Source organism: Hypanus sabinus, chromosome 9 (genome assembly GCF_030144855.1).
Source record: "Hypanus sabinus isolate sHypSab1 chromosome 9, sHypSab1.hap1, whole genome shotgun sequence".
Lineage (NCBI taxonomy): Eukaryota > Metazoa > Chordata > Chondrichthyes > Myliobatiformes > Dasyatidae > Hypanus > Hypanus sabinus.
Genome location: NC_082714.1, coordinates 2,274,778 through 2,298,043, shown reverse-complemented (window position 1 = coordinate 2,298,043; position 23,266 = coordinate 2,274,778). Strand labels below are relative to the sequence as shown.

General features: G+C 42.7%; 1 protein-coding gene across 3 annotated transcripts in view; it reads right to left on the bottom strand.

Moving 5' to 3' along the window:
• LOC132398994 (dynein axonemal assembly factor 8) overlaps positions 1-23,266 on the bottom strand; it is a 181,029-nt gene that overhangs the window by 129,856 nt on the left and 27,907 nt on the right. For all 3 annotated transcript variants that reach the window (XM_059978835.1, XM_059978834.1, XM_059978837.1), the window contains exons 7-8: positions 19,400-19,570; positions 14,635-14,724 (exon numbers count right to left, since the gene is read on the bottom strand). In XM_059978835.1, coding sequence (XP_059834818.1) covers positions 14,635-14,724; positions 19,400-19,570 — 261 coding nt within the window. The remainder of the gene's footprint in view (positions 1-14,634; positions 14,725-19,399; positions 19,571-23,266) is intronic.

Below are 23,266 nucleotides of genomic sequence, written 5' to 3'. Positions count from 1 at the left end.
CATAGCAAGTATAGGCAAGTAGGAATAAATTAGGTACTAGTGGAGTACAAGAAGTGCAAGAGAAATCAGGAGGGTTAAAAGAAGGCATGAAGTTGTTTTTAGCAGACAAGGTGAAGGAAAATTCTAAGGGATTCTACAGTTATGTTAAGAGAAAAGGGATTGTAAGGAATAAAATTGATCCTCTGGAAGACCAGAGAGGTAATCCATGTGTGGAGTCAAACAGATGGGGAATATCATAAATGCGTCCTTCGCATTTGTACTTACTCAGGAGATGAATACAGAGTCTATAGCAGTGAGGCAAAGTGTTATCAACTTAGTGGACCCTATACAGATTACAGAGAAGGAGCTGTTTGCTGCCCTAAATCCCAGGGCCTGAGAATGTGTTCCCTTGGACCCAACAGGAGGCGTGCAGAAATTGCTGGGGCCCTAGCAAAAATAACTAAAACATCCTTAGCAACAGGAGAAGTACCAGAGGATTGGAGGATAGCCAATGTTGTTCTGCTGTTTACAAAAGCTTAAACAGAAACCAGGAAATTATAGGCCAGTGAGTCTGACATCAATTGTGGGAAAGTTATTAGAAGGTATTCTAAGGGACTGGATATATAAGTATTTGTACAGACATGAACTGACTAAGAATATTCAGCATGGCTTTGTGTGTGGTAGGACTTTGGTCTTACTGACACTGAGTGCAAGGTTGTGCTGTGACTCCACTCAAAACTAGCTAGTTTATCTCACTACTGTATGCCCTCTCATCTCCAGCTGAGGTTTTACCAACAATGGTTGTAACATCAGCAAATTTATAGATAGTATTTGAGCCATACCTAGCCAGACGGTCACGGGTATGGGGGGAGTAGAGCAATGAGCTAAGCACAAACCTCTGAGATTTGGCAGAGTTGATAATCAGTGAGGAAGAGATATTATCATCAATCCGCACAAATTGTGGTCTTGTGGTTAGGAAATCAAGGATCCAATTGCAGAGGGAAGCACAGAGATCCAGGTTCTGTAGCTCATTGATCGGGAAGGTGGGAATGATGCTGTTAAATGTACAGATATAGTCAACAAACAGCATCCTGACATGGATGTTGTATTGTCCAGATGATCTAATTACGTGCGAAGAGCCACTGAGATTGCATCTGCCGTAGACCTATTGTGGTGATAGACAAATTGCAGTGTGTCCTTGCTGAGGCAGGAGTTCATTCTAGCCATGACCAATCTTTCAAAGCATCGCATAACTATAGATGTGAGTGCAACTGGAAGATAGTCATTAAGGCAGCTAGCACTACACTTCTTAGGCACTGGGATAAATTATTACCTTTTTGAAGCAGGTGGGACTTCTGACTGTAGCACTGAGAGGTTGGAAATGTCTTTGAATACTCCCTCCAGTTGGATGGCACAAGTTAGAACACAGAACATAGAATAGTACAGCACAGCAGGCCCTTCGGCCCACAATGTTGTGCTGACCCTCAAACCCTGCCTCCCATATATCCCCCCACCTTAAATTCCTCCATATACCTGTCTAGTAGTCTCTTAAATTTCACTAGTGTATCTGCCTCCACCATAGACTCAGGCAGTGCATTCCACACACCAGCCACTCTCTGAGCGAAAAACCTTGAATATCCCCCTTGAACTTCCCACCCCTTACCTTAAAGACATGTCCTCTTGTATTGAGCAGTGGTGCCCTGGAGAAGAGGCACTGGCTGTCCACTCTATCTATTCCTTTTAATATCTTATAACCATATAACAATCACAGCACGGAAACAGGCCATCTTGGCCCTTCTAGTCTGTGCCGACGTTTACTCTCCTAGTCCCACTGGCCCGCACTCAGCCCATAACCCTCCATTCCTTTCCATATTCCTATCCAATTTTACTTTAAATGACAATACCAAACCTGCCTCTGCCACTTCTACTGGAAGCTCATTCCACACAGCTACCACTCTCTGAGTAAAGAAAATCCCTCTCATGTTATCCTTAAACTTTTGCCCCCTAACTCTCAAATCATGTCCTCTTGTTTGAATCTTGTATACCTCTATCATGTTTCCTCTCATCCTCCTTCTCTCCAGAGTAAAGCCCTAGCTCCCTTAATCTCTGATCATAATGCATACTCTCTAAACCAGGCAGCATCCTGGTAAGTCTCCTCTGTACCTTTTCCAATGCTTCCACATCCTTCCTATAGTGAGGTGACCAGAACCGGACACAGCACTCCAAGTGTGGCCTAACTAGTTTTATAGAGCTGCATCATTACCTCACGACTCTTAAACTCTCTCCCTTGACTTATGAAAGCTAACACCCCATAAGCTTTCTTAACTACCCTATCTACCTGTGAGGCAACTTTCAGGGATCTGTGGACATGTACTCCCAGATCCCTCTGCTCCTCCACACTACCAAGTATCCTGCCATTTACTTTGTATTCTGCCTTGGAGTTTGTCCTTCCAAAGTGTACCACTTCACACTTCTCCAGGTTGAACTCCATCTGCCCCTTCTGCATCCTATCAATGTCTCTCTGCAATCTTTGACAATTCTCTACAGTATCCACAACACCACCAACCTTTGTGTCGTCTAAAAACTTGCCAACCCACCCTTCTACCCCACATCCAGGGCATTAATAAAAATCACAAAAAGTAGGGGTCCCAGAGCAGATCCTTGTGGGACACCACTAGTCATAACCCTCCAATCTGAATGTACTCCCTCCACCATGACCCTCTGCTTTCTGCAGGTAAGCCAATTCTGAATCCACCTGGCCAAACTACCCTGGATCCCATGCCTTCTGACTTTCTGAATAAGCCTACCCTGTGGAACCTTGTCAAATGCCTTACTAAAATCCATGTAGAACACATCCACTGCACTACCTTCATCTATATGCCTGGTCACCTCCTCAAAGAACCCTATCAGGCTTGTTAGACATGATCTGCCCTTCACAAAGTCATGCTGACTGTCCCATGATTCTCTAAATGCCCACAGATTCTATCTCTAAGGATTTTTTCCAACAGCTGTCCCACTACAGACATGAGGCTCACTGGTCTACAATTACCCAAACTATCCCTACTACCTTTTTTGAACAAGGGGACAACATTCACCTCCCTCCAATCCTCCGGTACCATTCCCGTGGACAACAAGGACATAAAGATCCTAGCCAGAGGCTCAGCAATCTCTTCCCTCGCCTCATGGAGCAGCCTGGGGAATATTCCATCAGGCCCCGAGGACTTATCCGTCCTAATATATTTTAACAACACCAACACCACCTCTCCCTTAATATCAATATGCTCCAGAACATCAACCTCACTCATATTGTCCTCACCGTCATCAAGTTCCCTCTCATTGGTGAATACCAAAGAGAAGTATTCATTGAGGACCTCACTCACTTCCACAGCCTCCAGGCACATCTTCCCACCTTTAACCTCTAATCGATCCTACCTTCACTCCTGTCATCCTTTTATTCTGCACATAATTGAAGAATGCCTTGGGGTTTTCCTTTACCCTACTCACCAAGGCCTTCTCATGGCCCCTGCTTGATCTCCTCAGCCCCTCCTTTCTTGCTACCTTATATTTCTCAATAGACCCATCTCATCCTTGCTTCCTAAACCTCATGTATGCTGCCTTCTTCCAGCTGACTAGATTTTCCACCTCACTAGTCACCCATGGTTCCTTCACCCTACCATTCTTTATCTTCCTCACCGGGACAAATTTATCCCTAACATCCTGCAAGAGATCCCTAACTATCGACCACATGTCTATAGTATATTTCCTTGCAAAAAGATCATTCCAATTCACACCCGCAAGTTCTAGCCTTATAGCCTCATAATTTGCCCTTCCCCAATTAAAAATTTTCCTGTCCTCTTTGATTCTATCCTTTTCCATGATAATGCTAAAGGCCAGGGACCGGTGGTCACTGTCCCCCAGATGCTCACCCATTGAGAGATCTGTGACCTGACCCGGTTCGTTACCTAATACTAGATCTAGTATGGCATTTCCCATAGTGGGCCTGTCAACATACTGTGAAAGGAATCCATCCTGGACACACTTAACAAACTCTGCCCCATCTAAACCTCTGGAACTAATCAGGTGCCAATCAATATTAGGGAAGTTAAAGCCCTAGTGCCAGCCAAGTCTCTGTAATGGCCACTACATCATAATTCCATGTACATATCCAAGCTCTCAGTTCATCACCTTTGTTCCTGCTGCTTCTTGCATTGAAGTACACGCACTTTAGCCCTTCTACTTACTACCTTTACAGCCTTTATGGGGATGGGTTTTGGAGCATTGGAGGGTTGCTGATGTTTTTCCCTTATTCAAGAAAGGGAGTAGTGATAGCCCAGGAAATTATAGACCAGTGAGTCTTAGTTGGTAAGTTGATGGAAAAGATACTGAGAGGCAGGATTTCTTAACATTTGGAGAAGCATGATATGATTAAGAATAGTCAGCATGGCTTTGTCAAAGACAGGTCATGCCTTATGAGCCTGATTGAATTTTTTGAGGATGTGGCTAAACACATTGATGAAGGTAGAGCTGTAAACGTAGTGTATATGGATTTTAGCAAGGCATTTGATAAGGTACCCATGCAAGGCTTATTGAGAAAGTAAGGAGGCATGGGATCCCAGGGGACATTGCTTTGTGGATCCAGAATCAGCTTGTCCACAGAACGCAAAGAGTTGTTGTAGATCGGCCACATTCTGCGTGGAGGTCAATCACCAGTGATGTGCCTCAGGGATCTGTTCTGGGACCCCTACTCTTCATGATTTTTATAAATGAACTGGATGAGGAAGTGGAGGGATAGGTTAGTAAATTTGCTGATGACATAAAGGTTGGGGGTGTTATGGATAGTGTAGAGGGCTGTCAGAGGTTCCAGCAGGACATTGATAGGATGCAACTCTGAGCTGAGAAGTAGCAGATGGAGTTCAACCCAGATAAGTGTGGGGTTCATTTTGGTGGGTCAAATATGAAGGCAGAATATGGTATTAATGGTAAGAAGTGTGGAAGGTCAGAGGGATCTTGGGGTCCGAGTCCATAGGACACTCAAAGCTGCTGCGCAGGTTGACTCTGTGGTTAAGAAGGCATACAATGCATTGGCCTTCATCAATCATGAGATTGAGTTTAGGAGCTGAGAGGTAATGTTGCAGCTATATAGGAACCTGGTCAGACCCCACTTGGAGTATTGTGCTCAGTTCTGGTCACCTCACTACAGAAAGGATGTGGAAACTATAGAAAGGGTACAGAGGAGATTTACAAGGATATTGCCTGGATTGGCGAGCATGCCTTCTGAGAATAGGAGCTGCGGAGGATCAGAGGTGGCCTGATAGAGGTGTGTAAGATGATGAGAGGCATTGATCGGGTGGATAGTCAGAGGCTTTTTCCCAGGGCTGAAATAGCTAACACGAGAGGTCACAGTGGCAAGGTGCTTGGAACTAGGCACAGAGGAGATGTTAGGGGTATGTTTTTTTTTTAAACGCAGAGGGTGCTGAGAGCATGGAATGGGCTGCAGACAATGGTGGTGGAGGCAGATACGATAGGGTCTTTTAAGAGACTCCTGGATAGGTACATGGAGCTTACAAAAATAGAGGATTATGGGTAATCCTAGGTAATTTCTAAAGTAAGTGCATGTTCAGCACCACATTGTGGGCCAAGAAGCCTGTATTGTGCTGTAGGTTTTCTATGTTTCCATGAAATCCAGCTGACAACAGCCTTTATTATTATGTGCCTCCAAGTATGCTGAGACCTTATTCATAATAATTGACTCCCAAATTCTTCCCAATCCCTGCCTAAAGCTTCCTTTCTTCTGCCTCTCTCCCCTTGTGAAGAGTGCAGTGACATTTGCAATTTTCCAGTCTTCTGGAACCATTTCAGAATCTAGTGATTCTCAAAAGATCATTACCAATGCCTCCACAATCTCTTCAGCCACCTTTTTCTGAATCCTGGGGTGTACACAATCTGGTCTTGGTGACTTATCTACTTTCAGACCTTTCAGTTTCCCAAGAACCTTTTTGCTAATTAAGGTGACTTCACACACTTCATGACCCTGGTACCTGGAACTTCCACCACACTGCTAGTGTCTTCTACTGGGAAGACTGATGCAAAATACTCATTCAGTTTAACTGCCACTTTGTTGTCCCCCATTACTACCTCTCCAGCAATGTTTTCAGGTGGTATCCACTCTCACCTCTCTTTGAAACTTTATGTATCAGAAGAAACTTTTGGTATTGTCTTTAATATTATTGACTAGCTTACCTTCATATTCCATCTTTATCTTAATGGCTTTTTTAGAAGCCTTCTGTTGCTTTTTTTAAATAGCTTCTCAATCCTCTAATTTCCCTTTAATTTTTGTTCTACTGCATGCCCTCTCTTTGGCTTTTACAGTGCCTTTAAAAATTGCACACAGACTCAAGGCTGTAATTACTGCCCAAGGTGCATTTACTAAATACTGACTTGAAAGGGCTGAGTAAATATGCAATCAATTCTTCTGTTAAATAATTGTAATAAATTTTGACCAATTTACAGAAATCTGTTTTCACTTTGGCACAAAAGACACTTTTCTGTTGACCAGTGTTAAAAAAGCAAAATTAAATCCACTGTGGTTTAATGTTGCAAAACAATAAAACATGAAAACATCCAAGGGCATTTAATGCTTTTTATAGGCAATATACGTCTCTACCAAAGGAGGTGTAAGGTACTCCTTACATCTGCTACCCCCCAGGTCACCCTTGGGCAAGGTGTAGCATCTGCTTAGCACACCCCCCCCCACCCCACCCCCAATCAGGGTCACGTGAAACCATCAGAGCAGGTGGTAGATGGTTGTATAAGCAGCTGGTTCCTATCATAAGGCCTAGTTATGCAGGCACTGATGCCAGGCTGACAATCTTTGAAGCATATTGATAATGGCTGGGGTCACCTGTCTTGTAAAGACACTGCCCAGAAGGCAATGACAAATCACTTCAGCAGAAAAATTTGCCAAGAATGATCACGGTTATGGGACTATGATTGCTTACATTATATGACGCGGTACATAATGATGACGACTATCGGGAAGGAGGTACACGAGCATCAGGACATCAGCCTGGTTAACAGCTTCTTCTCTCAGGCTGTAAGATTAATAAATACCCTGCCACCACTGAGGTCTTATCACCAGCCCTGTGAGCTGTTTGCTGTACTTTTTACTTGCTATGCACTATATGCATTTTGAATGATATTTTCTGAAGTTATTTATGATAATATTTTATGTGCTGTGTGTGATAAATATTTTGTGGGTGCATCATGGTCTGGAGGAACATTGTTTTTTGTTTAGTTACGTACAATCAGATGACAATGAACTTGAGCTTGAACTTTTGTACATCAAGATAGTACAAGGGAGAAACAATTAAAGAGTGCAGAATAAAGTGCCACAGTAACAAAGAGAGTGCAGTGCAGGTAGACAATAAAGTGGAAGGCCATATGTTGAGATAGATTGTGAGGTCAGTAGTCCATCTTATTGTAGAAAAGGCCTGTTCAGTAGTCAATAGGGTAGAAGCTGTCCTTGAGCCTGGTGATATAAGAACATAAGATAGAGAAACAGAATTAGGCCATTTAGCCCACTGAGTTTGCTCCACCATTTCTGATCCAATTTTCCTCTCAGTTCCAATCTCCTGCCTTCTCCCAGTATCCCATCATGCTCTGACCAGTCAAGAATCTATCAACCTCTGCCTTAAATATGCAATGACTTGGCCTCCACAGCTGCCTGTGGCAAAGAATTCCATAGATTCACCATCCTCTGGCTAAAGAAATTCCTCCTCATCTCCATTCTAAAAGGGTGCCCTTCTATTCTGAGGCTGTCCTCTCTGGTTTTAGCCTTCCCCCACCACAGGAAACTTCCACTCCATCAAGGCCTTCCACCATTTGATAGGTTTCAATGAGGTCACCCCTCATTCTTCTGAATTCTAGTGAACACAGGCCCATAGCTATCAAACACTATTCATATGACAAGCCATTCAATCCTGGATCAATTTTGTGAAACTCCTTTGAATCCTTTCCAGTTTCAGTACATCCCTTTGAAGATACAGGGAAAAGTAGAATTTAGAGAGCTAGATAGAAAGCTGAGAAGCAGGACCACCTGGATAGTCTTGGAAGATTCCAACATGCAGGTTGATTGAAAAAAATCAGTTTGGAAATGGATCCCAAGAGAGTGAGCTTGTTGAATGGCTATGAGATGGCTTTTTAGAGCTATTTGTCGCTGAGCCTACTGGGGGGATCAGCTATACTGGATTGGGTGTTATGGAATAAACCAGAGGCGATTAGGGAGCTTAAGGTAAAAGAACCCTTACGAGCTATTGATCACTACAATATGATTGAGTTCAATTTGATAGGGAGAAAGTAAAGTCTATAAGTATTTCAGTGGATTAAGGGAAATTACAGTGATATGAGAGAGGAGTAGGCCAAAGTAAATTGGAAGGAGATGCTGGCAGGGGAGACAGCAAAGCAGCAATGGTGTGAGCTTCAGGGGAAAAATGAGGAGGGCGCAGGATAGATGCATTCCAAAAACGAATAAATATGGCAAAATAGTACAACCGTGGCTGACAAGGGATGTCAAAGCTAATATAAAAGCAAAAGAGAAGGCATACAATAAAACCAAAATTAATGGGATAGGGAATCTTTTAAAACTCAACAGAAAGCAACAAAAAGAATCATTAGGAGGGAAAAGATGAAATATGAAAGCAAGCTGGCAAACAATATCAAGGTGGATAGTAAAACCTTTCTCAAATATGTAAAAAATAAAAGACAGATCCAGAGTGGAAATAGGACAGCTAGAAAATGAGGCTGGAGAAATATAAACAGGATACAAGGAGATGGCAGATGAAAATGAGTATTTTGCATCAGTCTTCACTGTGGAAGTCCGTAGCCATGTGCCAGATGTTGAAAGGTGTGAGGGAGGAGAAGTGAGTACAAGTAACTATTAAAAGGGAGAAGGTGCTTAAAAAGATTAAAGGCCTAAGGATACATAAGTCATCCAAACCAAGTGAACTGCACCTGAGGGTTCTGAAGGAGGTAGCAGTAGAAACTGTGGAGGCATGAGTAATGATCTTTCACAAATCATTGGATTCATGGTGCCAGAGGACTGGAAAATTGCAAATGTCACTTTGCACTTTAAGAAAGGAAATTATAAACCGGTTAGCCTGACGTCATTGGTTGGAAAGATGTTGGAGTCAATTGTTAAGGATGAGATTATGGAGTACTTGGTGACACAGGACAAGATAGGGCAAAGTCAGCATGATTTCCTTAAGGGAAGATATTGTCTGATGAACCTGTTGGAATTCTTTGAGGAGATTACACTTAGGATAGATAAAGAGATACTGTATATTTGGACTTTCAGAAAGCTTTTGACAAAGTGCCACACATAAGGATCCTTACCAAGTTAACCACTCATGGTATTACAGGCAAGTTACTAACATGGTTAGAGCATTGGCTGATTGGTAGAAGGCAGTGAGTGGAAAAATAAAAGGATCTTTTTCTGGTTGGTTCTAGTAAATAGTGGTGTTTTGCAGGGGTCGGTGTTGGGACCACTTATTTTTATGCTGTATGTCAATGATTTAGATGATGGAACAGATGGCTTTGTTGCCAAGTTTGCAGATGATATGAAGATTGGTGGAGGGGCAGATAGTGTAGAGGAAATAGGTATGCTTAGAAGGACTTAGATTAGGAAAATCGGCAAGAAAGTAGCAAATGAAATACAATGTTGGAAAATGCATGGTCATGCACTATGGTCACAGAAATGAGTGCAGACTGTTTTCTAAATGGGGAGAAAATCCAAAAATCTGAGATACAAGGGGTCTTGGGAGTCCTTGTGCAGAACACCCAATAGGTTAACTTTCAGATAGAGTCAGTGGTGAGCAAGGCAAATACAATATTAGCATTCATTTCAAAATGTCTAGAACAACAAGAGTATGTGATGCTGAGGCTTTATAAGGCACTAATGAGACTGCACCTTGAGTATTGTGAACAGTTTTGGTCTCCTCATCTAAGAAAAGATGTGCTGGCATTGGAGAAGTTTCAGCAGAAGATCACAAGGATGATTCTGGGAAAGAAAGGGTTATCATACGAGAAACATTTGATAGCTCTGGGTCTGTACTTGCCGGAATTTAGGATGGGGAGGAGATCTCATTGAAACCTTATAAATATTGAAAGGTATAGACAGAGTAGATGTGGAAAGGATTCTTCCCATAGTGGGGGATAGAGGGGCTTCAATTTAAAACAAAGATGTGGAGAAATTTCTTTTGCCAGAGGGTGGTGAATTTGTGGAATTTATTAGCACAAGCAGCTGTGGAGGCCAGGTCATTGGGGGTATTTAAGGCAGAGCTTGATAGGTTCTTATTTGGACACAGCATCAAGAGTTATGGGGAGGCTGGGGAGTGGAGCTGAGGAAGAGAAAAATGATCAGCCATGATTAAATGGTGAAGCAGACTCAATGGGCTAAATAGCCTAATTCTGCTCCTATGTCTTATGGTCTTGTGGTCTTATGGTCAAACCTGTTCACAATATTCCAAGTGAGGCCTCACAAGTGCTTTATAATATTTCAACATTACATCCTTGCTTTTATATTTTAGTCCTCTTGAAATTAACGCTGACATCACATTTGCCTTCCTCACCACACACTCAAACTGCAAACTAACTTGTAAAGAATCCTGCGCAAGGACTCCCAAGAACCTTTGCACCTGTTTTTTTTGTATTTTCTCTCCACTTGGAAAATAGCCATCCCTTTAATTTCTTCTGCCAAAGTGCATGTGCCAAGTGCTTCGTGCCGATCAGCCACTGCTCTATCCATGCTGGAATTGTTCTTGTAATATCATAGGCCTTTCATTTGTTAAGCAACCTCATTTGTGGCACCTAGTCAAAGTCCTTCTGAAAATCCAAGTACACAAAACACATCAATGGATTTTTCCTTTGTTTATCCTGCTTGTTATTTCTTCAAATAGTTATAACAGATTTGTCAGGCAAGAATTTCTCTTGAGGAAACCATGCTGACTACGGCCTATTTTATCATGTGCCTCCAAGTACCCTGAGAGTCAGAGTAAGAAGGTGGGGGGGAGGGGAGGAAGAAATACAGGGTAATAAGTGAAACCAGGAGGGAGGAAGGGGTAAAGTAAAGACCTGTGAAGTTGATTGGTGATAAAGATAAAGGGCTGAAGAAGGGGTTTTCTGATAGGAGAGGACAGAAGGCCAGGCAAGAAATGGAAGGGGGAGGAGCACCAGAGGGAGCTGATGGTCAGGTAAGGAGAGAGAGGGAAATGGGAATGGGAAATGGTGAAGGACAAGAGGGGCATTACCAGGTTTGAAAAATTGATGTTCATACCATCATGTTGGAGGCTACCAGACAGAATACAAGGTGTTGCACCTCCAACCTGAATGTGGCCTCACTGCAGCAGTAGAGGAAGCCATGGAATGACAAGTCCAAATGGGAAGTGGAATTAAAATGGGTGGCTACTGGGAGATCCTGCTTTTTCTGGTGGATGGAGCGTAGGTGCTTGGCATAGCAGTCTCCCTATCTATGTCAGGTCTCACTGATAAACAGGAAGCCACACCAGGAGCCCCGGATACTGCAGATGACCCTAACAGAATCACAAGTAAAGTGTTGCCTCACCTATAAAGGACCATTTGGGGCCCTGAATGGTAGTGAGGGAGGAGGACTAGTTGCACACACAGCATTTGTTCCGCTTGCAAGGATACATGTCCGGAGGGAGATCAATGGAGAGAGACGAATGGACAAGGGAGTTGAGTAGGAAGCGATTCCTGCAGAAAGCTGAAAGTTGGGAGAAGGGAAGGTTGTGCTTTGTGATGGCATCCCTTAGGAGATGGCGGAAGTTACGGTGAATTATGTGCTCGATACGGAGGCCGGTGGGGTGGTAGGTGAGGTCAAGAGGAGTCCTATCCCTAGAGGGGTTGTGGGAGGATGGGGTGAGGGCAGACATGCACAAAGTGTAAGAGAAGTGGTTGAAGGCAGAGTTAATGGTGGTGGAAGGTAGTCCCTTTCTTTGAAAAAGGAGGGCATTGTCTTAGTTCTGGAATGAGGAGCCTCATCCTGAGACCAGATGTGGTGGAGATGAAGGCATTGAGAGAAGGAGATGCATTTTTTACAAGAAACAGAGTTGGAAGAATCCTATAGTCTTCTTTCTTCTGTCTCTCTTCCTTCTTAAAGAGTGGAGTGACTTTTGCAATTTTCCAGACTTCTGGAACCAATCCAGAATATTTTGATTCTTGGAAGATCGTTACTAATGCCTCCACGATCTCTTCAGCCACCCCTTTCAGAACCCGGACTAGGTGACTTATCTACCTTCAGTCTTTTCAGTTTCCTAACAACCTTTTCTCTAGTTATGGTAACTTCACACACTTCATGACCCCTGACACATAGAACTTCTACCATACTGCTGGTGTTTTCCACAGTGAAGACTGATGCAAAATACTTATTCAGTTTGTCCGTCATTTCCTTGCCCCCCCCACTACTTTTCCAGTATCATTTTCCAGCCGTCTGATATCCACTCACGCTTCTCTTTTACACTTTATGTATCTGAAAGAAACTTTTGGTATCCACTTTAATATTATTGACTAGCTTACTTTCCTGTTCCAGTTTTACCTTCTTAATGTCTTTTTAGTTGCCTTCTGTTGGTTTTTAAAAGCTTCCCAATCCTCTAATTTCCCATTAATTTTTGATGTATTATATGCTCTCTCTTTGGCTTTTATGGCTTTGACTTATGTTAGCCATGGTTGTGTCATCTTTCCTTTAGAATATTTCTTCCTGTATGGTATATATCCTGTGCCTTCCGCATTGCTTCCAGAAATTCCAGCCATTGTTGCTCTGCCGTCATCCCTGCCAGTATTCTTTTCCAGTCAATCTTCTTGTGCCCCTATAATTCCCTTTAGTCCACTGTATACTGATACATCTGACATTAGCTTCTCCTTTTCAAATTTCAGGGCGAGTTTGATCATATTATAATGACTTGCTCCTAATGATTCTTTTATCTTAAGATCTCTAATCAATTCTGGTTCATTGTACAATGCCCAATCCAGAATAGCTAATCCTCTAGTGGGCTCAACCGTGAGCTGCTCTAAAAATCTACATGAACATTGAAGTTCTCCATTACTATTGTAACATTGCCCTTATGGATCATATTCTGCATGGAGGTCGGTGACCAGTAGAATGCCTCAGGGATCTGTTCAACCACCCCTTCTCTTCGTGAATTTTATAAATGACCTGGATGAGGAAGTGGAGGGATGGGTTAATAAATTTGCTGATGACACAAAGGTTGAGGGCGTTGTGGGTAGTGTGGAGGACTGTCAGAGCTGTCAATATGATGCAAAATTGGACTGAGGAGTGGCAGATGGAGTTCAACCCAGATAAGTGTCAAATGGTTCATTTTGGTAGGTCAAATTTGATGGCAGAATATAGTATTAATGGTAAGACTCTTGGCAGAGTGGAGGATCAGAGAGATCCTGAAGTCAGAGTCCACAGGACACTCAAAGCAGCTGCGCAGGTTGACTCTGTGGTTAAGAAGGCATATGATTCATTGGCCTTCATCACCTTGGGATTAAGTTTAAGAGCTGAGAGGTAATGTTAGAGCTATATAGGACCCTGATCAGACCCCACTTGGAGTACTGTGCTCAGTTCTGGTCATCTCACTACAGGAAAGATGTGGAAGCTATAGAAAGGGTGCAGAGGAGATTCACCAGGATGTTGCCTGGATTGGGGAGCATGCCTTATAAGAACAGGTTGAGTGATCTTGGCCTTTTCTCCTCGGAGCGGCAGAGATGAGAGGTGACCTGATAGAGGTGTATAAGATAATGAGAGGCATTGATCATGTGGATAGTCAGAGGCTTTTTCCCAGGGTTGGATTGGCCAAGATGAGAGGGCATAGTTTTAAGGTGCTTGGAAGTAGGTACAGAGGAGATGTCAGGGGTAAGTTTTTTTACGCAGAGAGTGGTGAGTATGTGGAATGGGCTGCCAGCAACTGTGGTGGAGGCAGATACAACAGGGTCTTTTAAGAGACTCTTGGATAGGTACATAGAAAAAAAAAGGGCTATGGGTAACCCTAGTTTATTTCTAAAGTACGTACATATTCAGCACAGTATTATAGGCCAAAGGGCCTGTGTTGTGCTATAGGTTTTCTATTATTCTATGTTTCTATCTATTTTCTATCTCCCATTGTAATTTGTAGGCCACATTTTTTTTTACCATCAGAGCAACCCCACCCTCTCTGCCTTCCAGGATGTGTGTCCATGATTTTGTGTCTTCTGCCTGATGGGAGGAGGTGAAGAAAAGAGAATGTCTAAGGAGTGTTTAGGAGGAAATTTAAGAGGAGAGAAGTAGTCAAGAAAAGTGATTCAGAGAAAATGCTTGTTATCTACATAAACATGCCGATGTCTGACCATCTATCAAACCACACAAACATCATACATCTGCCATACTATAAGTAGTTTCTGAAAATGGATGGTACAGCTAATATTTGTTGTGGTGTTAATTCCACAGATAGGTATGGTCAGATCAATATAGATTCATAGAGTATCAACCAGTAGACCTTAGCTCACTCATCTCTTGTTTGATGGATTTAAAATTAGACTTGTTGAAACTCAAACGCCAAATTGCCCGACTCTGATTCCCACACAATATGGCTCAGTTTTACTCACCTTGAATCATGCCAGGACTTTTGTCCTCGATCACTGCTCTGGGATGACATGGCATCATGGTCATCCTCCTCGAGGGACGAGTCAGTTGAACTGTGTAAAAACATAAGTAAGGAATGATACATTTGTTACAGATAACTTTCCTTCATGTCCATGGCCAACTGGTGAGAGCAGGTGCAATGAGTACAGTTGTAAGAACAGTGATCAAGGCTCATGAGGCTTATTGACCTAATCACGAATAATAACAAGGCAGCCTACAGAGAAGAAGTCTTCACCCTGACACAGTGGTGTCAAGAAAACAACCTCTCTCTCAATGTCCCAAAAACAAAGGAGCTGATTGTGGACTACAGGAGGAATGCAGACAGTCTAACCCCTATTGACATCAATGGATCTGGAATTGAGAGGGTGAACAGTTTTAAGTTTCTCAGCATACACTTCATCCAGGATCTCACGTGGTCTGTACATACTGGCTGTGTGGTGGAAATGGCACCACAGCACCTCTTTTACCCTAGATGGTTGAAGAAATTTGGTACGAGTCCCCAGATCCTAAGGATTTTCTACAGGGGTAAAATTGAGAGCATCCTGTCTGGCTGCATCACTGCGTGGTATGGGAACTGTACTTCCCTCAATCACAGGACTCTGCAGAGAGTGGTGCGGACAGCCCAGCGCATCTGTAGATGTGAGCTTCCCACTATTCGGGACATCTCTAAACTCAGGTGTGTGTAAAGGGTCCAAAGGATTATTGGGAACCAGAGTCACCCTAACCATGAAAACCTGGACCAACAGGCTCCGGGACAGCTTCTTCCACCAGACCATCAGATTGATTAATTCAAGCTGATGCAATTGTATTTCTATGCTATATTGACTGTCCTGTTGTACATACTATTTATTATAAATTACTATAAATTGCACGTTTACACGGAGACGTACTTAAAGATTTTTACTCCTCATGTATATGAAGGATGTAAGAAATAAAGTCAATTCAATAAGTCGATAAGTCCTAAGGAAGTTAAGAAGCATCACTGTTCCTGAATTTACACATTGATGAATCAAGTATTGACTGGAGCTTTTTTGGTTTTACACATGGGTGACTCTAGAATCAGGCACTCCCAATGGAGAAAGTACTCAGGGGAAATAATGTTAAGTCAAACCTGTCTAGAAATTCCTCTTCTCTTTGGAAGTTCTGAATCATGACTAACTCATATTGAGGAACAAAGTGAAATGTCAGGTAGAGCAGACAACCCACCCTGCAAATACTCATTTCAGGGAGATAGCACTATTAACTTGCGGGAGACTCCCAGAACTTCCAGGAGAGGTGGGATGTTTGCAATAGAGCAGCTTCTTAGCAGCTAGCCAGCTAGTTTAAATAACGTTAGCTATGCTAATGAATAAACGATACCTGTTAAACTCACCTCAACAGTCATTTAACCCACCATGGGCAATAGAAAAGTCACCATTGCAAATCGTGCAGCGAGCAACACTGTCATTACTTTTGACCCCTATTAGGCAGGGGCACACTTTAGTGTAGTCCGGGGTGAAGTACGTTTTATATTTTCTTTTTTTGGAACACTCTGCCATGGTGCACTCTCTCACTCTCTCTCTTGCTTGCTCTCAATCTCTCTCTCTCTCTCTCACTCTCAAAAAAACTGATTTCCGGGATATGGTATATAATTTGCAGGTGGCAGGAAGTCGATATTAATATGCAGGAGACTCCTGGAACTTCTGGGAGAGGTGGGATGTCTGGGTAGAGTGTTCATACTGTTGAATCACAGTGGGACAGTGCACAAACAGGAGAACATCTGCAGAAGATCCCAAGCAACAGACACAAAATGCTGGAGGAACTCAGCAGGGCAGCCAGCATCTATGGAAAAGAGTTGACGTTTTGGGATGAGGCCCTTCATCAGGACTGGAGAAAAAAAGATGATGAGTCAGATTTAGAAGGTGGTGGAAGGGGAGGAAGAAACACAAGGTAACTTCGACTCCTCATTTTTTTTCTCCAGTCCTGATGAAGGGCCTCAGCCTGATAAGTTGATTGTACTTTTTTCCATGGACAATGCACAAGTCTCATAATCTATGAATCATTATGTAGTTTGAAATCTTCAAAAAGCGATGCCTCAAAAAGGTGGCATCTATCATTAAGGATCCCGATCACTCAGAACATCTTCTCTTCTCATTACTACCACCAGAGAGGAGGTACAGAAGCCTGAAACAGCCTTCCAATGTTGTAGGAACAGCTTCTTACCCTCCTCCATCAAATTTCTGAAAGTTCCTTACTATTTTGCTCTCTTTTTACTTTAGATATTTATTTGTTATGTATTCATTATTTAACTTACAGTAATTTTTATGTATAGCACTGTACTGCTGTTGCAAAACAACAAATTTCATGACATTTGTCAGTGATAATAAAGCTGATTCTGATTCAGTATCACAGAACCACCATATGATAAGCTCTCCAACTTGCATTATTTGTCCTAAAGTTGTCTTCTTCCAAGTGTTTAGACCACAGTGCATGCAGCCCAACTTCACACAAACCTTTCTGCAGCAGGAACCAGTATAGCCAATCTGTTGTTCAACACTGAACATAGAACATAGAAGAGAATAGCACAGGAAAAGGCCCTTCAGCTCACAGTGTTTGTACTGGCTAATCCCATCAACTTGTGTGTGGTCTTTATTCCTCTATACTTCTATCAGATCACTCCCTCAGCCACTGGTGCTCTGGAGAAAACCCAAGTTTGTACAACTCTGCTCATATCTCATCAGAATTACATTTATTATCACTGATTTAGAATGACATGAAATTGGTTGTTTTGCTCAGCAACACAGTGCAAAGATATAAAATTACTATAAATTATAAAAAAGTGCTAAAAAAACAAGATCATATTCAAGAATAGTTTAGAAGTCTGATGGTGGAGGGGAAGTAACTTTCTGAATCGTTGAGTGTGGGTCATCATTCTCCCTGATGATAGTAATAAGAGAGCATGACCCAGTCGTGGGTCCTTGTAAATTTCACCTCCTTGAGGCACTGCCTCTTGAAGGTGTCGTCAATGGGCATATCCAAACCAGGCAAGGTACTTTTGACTTCTTCCACATACAGGTGTCCCCCGTTTTTCGAACGTTCGCTTTATGTCAACTCGCTGTTATGAAAGACCTACATTAGTTACCTGTTTTCGCTAACAGAAGGTGTTTTCACTGTTACGAAAAAAGGCAGTGTGCACCCTAAGCAGCCGAGCTCCTCCCCCGGAATTGTATTCTAGCCGCCATTGCTCAAACACGTGCCTGTGAGCATCTGTGCTTTATGTTGATTTATTTTGTGCATCTGTTAGCAAGATGAGTTCTAAGGTATCGGAAAAGCCTAAAAGAAAGCGTAAGGGTGTTACACTTAGCGTAAAACTAGACACAATTAAGCATTTCGATCGTGGTGAACTAAGTAAGGATATAGTGAGTTTGGCTAAGGGTTTGTGGAAGTTGACGAAGATGATGTTGAAGAGGTTTTGGCATCCCATAACCAAGAACTGAGAGATGAAGAGCTGATGAAGAGAAAAGGATAACAATTGAAGCCGAATGTAGTAGTGAATGGCCCGAAGGTGAAGTCATCCAGGAACTGAACGGGAAGCAATTGCGTGAGATTTTCGCTGCGATTGACAACGCTGCAATGATTGCAGAAAAGTATGACTTTAATTTTGAAAGGGTACATAGGTTTAGGGCATATTTACAGGATGGTTTAAGTGCTCACAAAGAATTGTATGATAGAAAGATGCAGGAGGCTAAGCAGTCAAGCATACTGTCGTTTTTCAAGCCTTCCACGTCAGCCACAGCAGACGACGAAACTCGACCTTCAACATCGAGGCAGGCAGACATAGAAGAAGGTGACCTGCCTGACCTGATGGAAACAGACGATGATGAGATGACACCCTCCTCTACCTCCCACCACCCCAGCCTCTGACGACTCAGTCTAACACACCATCATCAGTGTGCTCGCTCTCTTCTCGATTCCGGTAAGTGAAACTACACTGTACATGCATTATTTCTACTTTATATAGACTGTGTATTTTTATGTGTTATTTGGTAGCTTCATAGCTTAAAGGTTACTGGAAAGAGTGCTTCTGCCGAGAGCGCTTGCGCTGTGTGTTTTTGCCAAGAGCGCTTGCGTGAGATTTTCGCTGCGGTGGACAGTGCTGCAATAATTGCAGAAGAGTATTCCGACATTATATAGGCTGTGTATTTATCAGATCATTCCTGCTTTTACTATAAGTTACTGTTATTTTAGGTTTTATGTGTTATTTGGCATGATTTGGTAGGTTATTTTTTGGGTCTGCGAATGCTCACAAATTTTTCCCATATAAACAAATGGAAATTGCTTCTTCACTTTACCACATTTCGGCTTACGAACCATTTCATAAGAACGCTCTACCTTCAAATAGCTGAGGAAACCTGTACTCTTGAAAGCCTGCACATCCATCCTGTAATGTGGTGATTGGAAATGTATACAATGTAGGTGAACTAACATTTTCTACAGCTGCAACCTAGCTCACTGAATTTTGTACTGAACACCCTAACCAATGAAGGTAAGTATGCTGTAACCCTTTCCACTTATGTTGCCACTCTCGAGGAATTATGGACGTGTACAAGTATTGACTGAAGCACCAAACACAAAATGTGGGAGGAACTCAGCAAGTCAGGCGACATCTATGGAAGGGAATAAATAATAGGACTGAATACTTGTTGGAAATATGCCTACAGAACATCACCAAGGATTTCTTTTCATTACCTTTCATCTTGCACATATGTAAGCTTCTCTTTTCCATTTTTGCAGCATATCTGTGTAGAGTTTCTTTCCTGCTCCCAGTTACGAAGGTCAATGAAAACAGTTTTTGGCTCAGAGGTAACTTTCGTGGGTATTGTTCTTCCCGTCTCCAGTGAACACAAAACAGCTTCAGGACTAGGAATATGGAACAAGGGAACAGAAGTGGTTAATTATACCATTATTTAATCCAAAAGCGCAAGGTAATATTCAATACACCTCCTTTGTAGCTGATCTAAGATAATGCACTTGAGCTTGCTCACCCATCATTATTACTTTGACAGAACTCATATTTCCAGTATGTTTTTGGTCAGTTTTCTATGAGGAAACAGGTGTGATTCCTAAGGAATGTTATTGCTGTGAAAGAACTGTGAGGGAAACATGAGGCTGTTTGATGAGAAAATAATTGATATACAATATCGTTTGTCTTTCAGAATGTCATGTGTGCAATAAATCCAAAAAGCAAAGAATGCAACATTCAACATTCCTATCACAACCACTTTATTGAACCTGAATAATATCAATTCACCTACTTCTCATAGCAAGCAAATATCATCGGAAAGAAACTACTCTGCCCACAAAGTAACTACGGACCTTCATGCACCCATCTACACCAATCCTATGTTAATCCTGTTTTATTCCCCCACATTCTCTGTCAATTCTACCACTCACCTACACACTGGGGCAATATACAGTCGCCAATTAATTAACCAGCTGAGATGGTCTTTGGGATGTAGAAGGAAACTTGAGCACCTGTAAGAAATCCACAGTCGTTGGGTCCGCCATTGGTCAGGTTCTACCATGGATATTGTGTCTCAACTGTCTATGTGATTAATGAAACAGGGCAGTACAATATGGAAAGCAGGCTGCTGCCCATGCAGCAGACTCCCTGCTCCATGCAGCTGAAGAACCCAAAGAAACAGCAGAGACTGATACAATTTGGCACCAATAATCACAAGAGTTGCCAGTCATCATTGAACTCAAGGTAGAACTGTCTTAGGAACTCCAACTGCAGAATTTTCTTTGGGGTTTACTCCTCTACATTATTGAATTGACTTTATTACTTACATCCTTCAAATACATGAGGCGTAAAAATCTTTTCATTACTTCTCCATTCAAATGTGAAATTATAGTAATTTATAGTAAATATTATGTACAACAGGATAGTCAATATAACATAGAAATACAGTTGTAACAGCATGAATTAAGCAGTCTGATGGCCTGGTGAAAGAGCCTGTTGGTCCTGGCTTTTATGCTGCAGTATCTTTTCCCTGATGGTAGCAGCTGGAACAGTTTGTGGTTGGGGTGACCCAGGTCTCCAATGATCCTTTGGGCTACACCACACAGCCGGCATGTACAAACCATGTGAGATCCTCAGTGATATGTATGTCAAGGAACTTAAAGCCGTTCACCCTCTCAACCCCAGATCCATTGATGTCAATAGGGGTTAACCTGTCTCCATTCCTCCACAACCAGTTACTTAGTTTTTGCAACATTGAGGAAGAGGTTGTTTTCTTGACACCACTGTGTCAGGGTGATGACTTCCTCTCTATAGGCTGCCTCATTATTATTTGAGAAAAGGCCAATCAGTGTAATGTCGTCAGCAAATTTAATTAGCAGATTGGAGGTGTGGATGGCGACACAGTCATGGGTATATAGAGAGTAAAGGAGGGTGCTTAGTACACAGCCCTGAGGGGCACCCATGTTGCGGGTCAGAGGGGCAGAGGTGAGTGAGCCCACTCTTACCGATTCAGATTCACATTCAGTTTATTGTCATTTAGAAACCACAGATACAATGCAGTTATGCAGATCACTTGCCAGCAATCTGACAGGAAGTCCAAGATCCAGCTACACAGTTGTAGAAACAATGATCAAGGCTCATAAGACTGATTGGCCTAATCTCAAATAATAATGAGGCAACCTACAGAGAAGAGGTCTTCACCCTGACACAGTTGTGTCAAGAAAACAACCAGTGAAGGCTGAGGTCTCTGAGCTTCTTGTCAAGCCTGGAGGGAATTATGGAATTGAATGCTGAACTGTAGTCCAAGAACAGCATTCTCACATAAGCAAAACGAGTGAATCTGCAAATGCTGGAAATAAATAAAAACACAAAATGCTGGCAGAACTCAGCAGGCCAGACAGCATCTATGGGAGGAGGTAGTGATGACGTTTCGGCCGGAAATGTCATCACTACCTCCTCCCATAGATGCTGTCTGGCCTGCTGAGTTCTGCCAGCATTTCGTGCTTTTATTCTCACATAAGCATCCTTCTTCTCCAGATGAGTAAGGACAGTATGAAGAGCAGCAGCTATTGTGTTGGTAGGTGAATTGTAAGAGGTCCATTGTGGGTGGTAGCATGCTGCAGATGTAGTCCTTGACCAACCTCTCAAAGCATTTTCTTATTATTGTGGTGAGTGCAACAGGACACCAGTTGTTCAGGCATGTTACCTTGGTCTTTTTAGGTACAGGAACAATGGTGGATGTTTTGAAGCAGGAGGGCACTCTATACTGGGAGAGGGAGAAACACCTTCCAGTTGTGCCACGCACATCCTGAGTACTCCTTCAAGGATGTTGTCCGGTCCCACAGCTTTGCGCCTGTCAACCCACTGGAAACACCTGCATACTTTGGCCTCAGAGATGACCAAGCTGCCAGTCACATCATCTGCAGCCTTCCCCGTGAGTGGGTATGGCCGCAAGGAGGCAGAGGTTTGAGATCAGAATATTCCTTCTCCTCATTGAGCTGTCAAGCACAGGTGAAGGGCCCCATCTCCGCACAGTGACTGGCTTTAAAGCACCAGTAACCAGCCTTTGCCCCTTCCTCCATCAATAGAAATGGCTCTGCTGGGGTTAGTAGCTAAGCCATTCATAAAGGTCGGGAGCTGGATTTGGTTGTCAGAAGCTATTTGAGACGCATGCCATTAGTAGCATTTAATAGGTAGCGGGAGCTTATCCCCACTACTCTCTGCTCTAACAACCTTAAGGAACCAGGAAAAAGCAAATTCCACACAGACAGTACAGGGTTGAACTTGAGTTGACTTTATTTCTTACATCCTTCACATATGAGAAGTAAACATTTTTACATTACATCTCCGTCTGAATATGCAATATACAATTTATAGTAATTTTGTAATAAATAGTACGTACAACAGGACAGTCAATATAACATAGAAGTACAAATAGATCAGTGTGAGTTAATCAGTCTGATGGCCTGGTGGAAGAAGCTGTCCCAGAGACTGTTAGACCTGGCTTTTATGCTGCGGTACAGTTTCCTGGATGGTAGCAGCTGGAACAGCTTGTGGTTGGTGTCACTTGGGTCCCCAATGATCTTTCGGCCCCTTTTTACACACCTGACTTTGTAAATGTCCTGAATAGTGGGAAGTTCACATCTACAGATGCGCTGGGCTGTCTGCACCATTCTCTACAGAGTCCTGTGATTGAGGGAGGTACAGTTCCCATACCGGGCAGTGATGCAGCCAGTCAGGATGTTCTCAATTGTGCCCCTGTAGAAAGTTCTTAGGATTTGGGTACTCACGCCAAACTTCTTCAACCATCTAAGATGAAAGAGATGCTGTTGTGCTTTTTTCACCACACAGCTGGTATGTATAGACCACATGAGATCCTCGGTGATGTGTATGTTGAGGAACTTAAAGCTGTTCACCCTCTCAACCCCAGATCCATTGATGTCAATAGAGGTTCACCTGTCTCCATTCCTCCTGTAGTCCACAACCAGCTCCTTTGTTTTTGCAACATTGAGGGAGAGATTATTTTCTTGACACCACTGTATCAGGGTGATGACCTATTCTCTCCAGACTGCCTCGATATTATTTGAGATTAA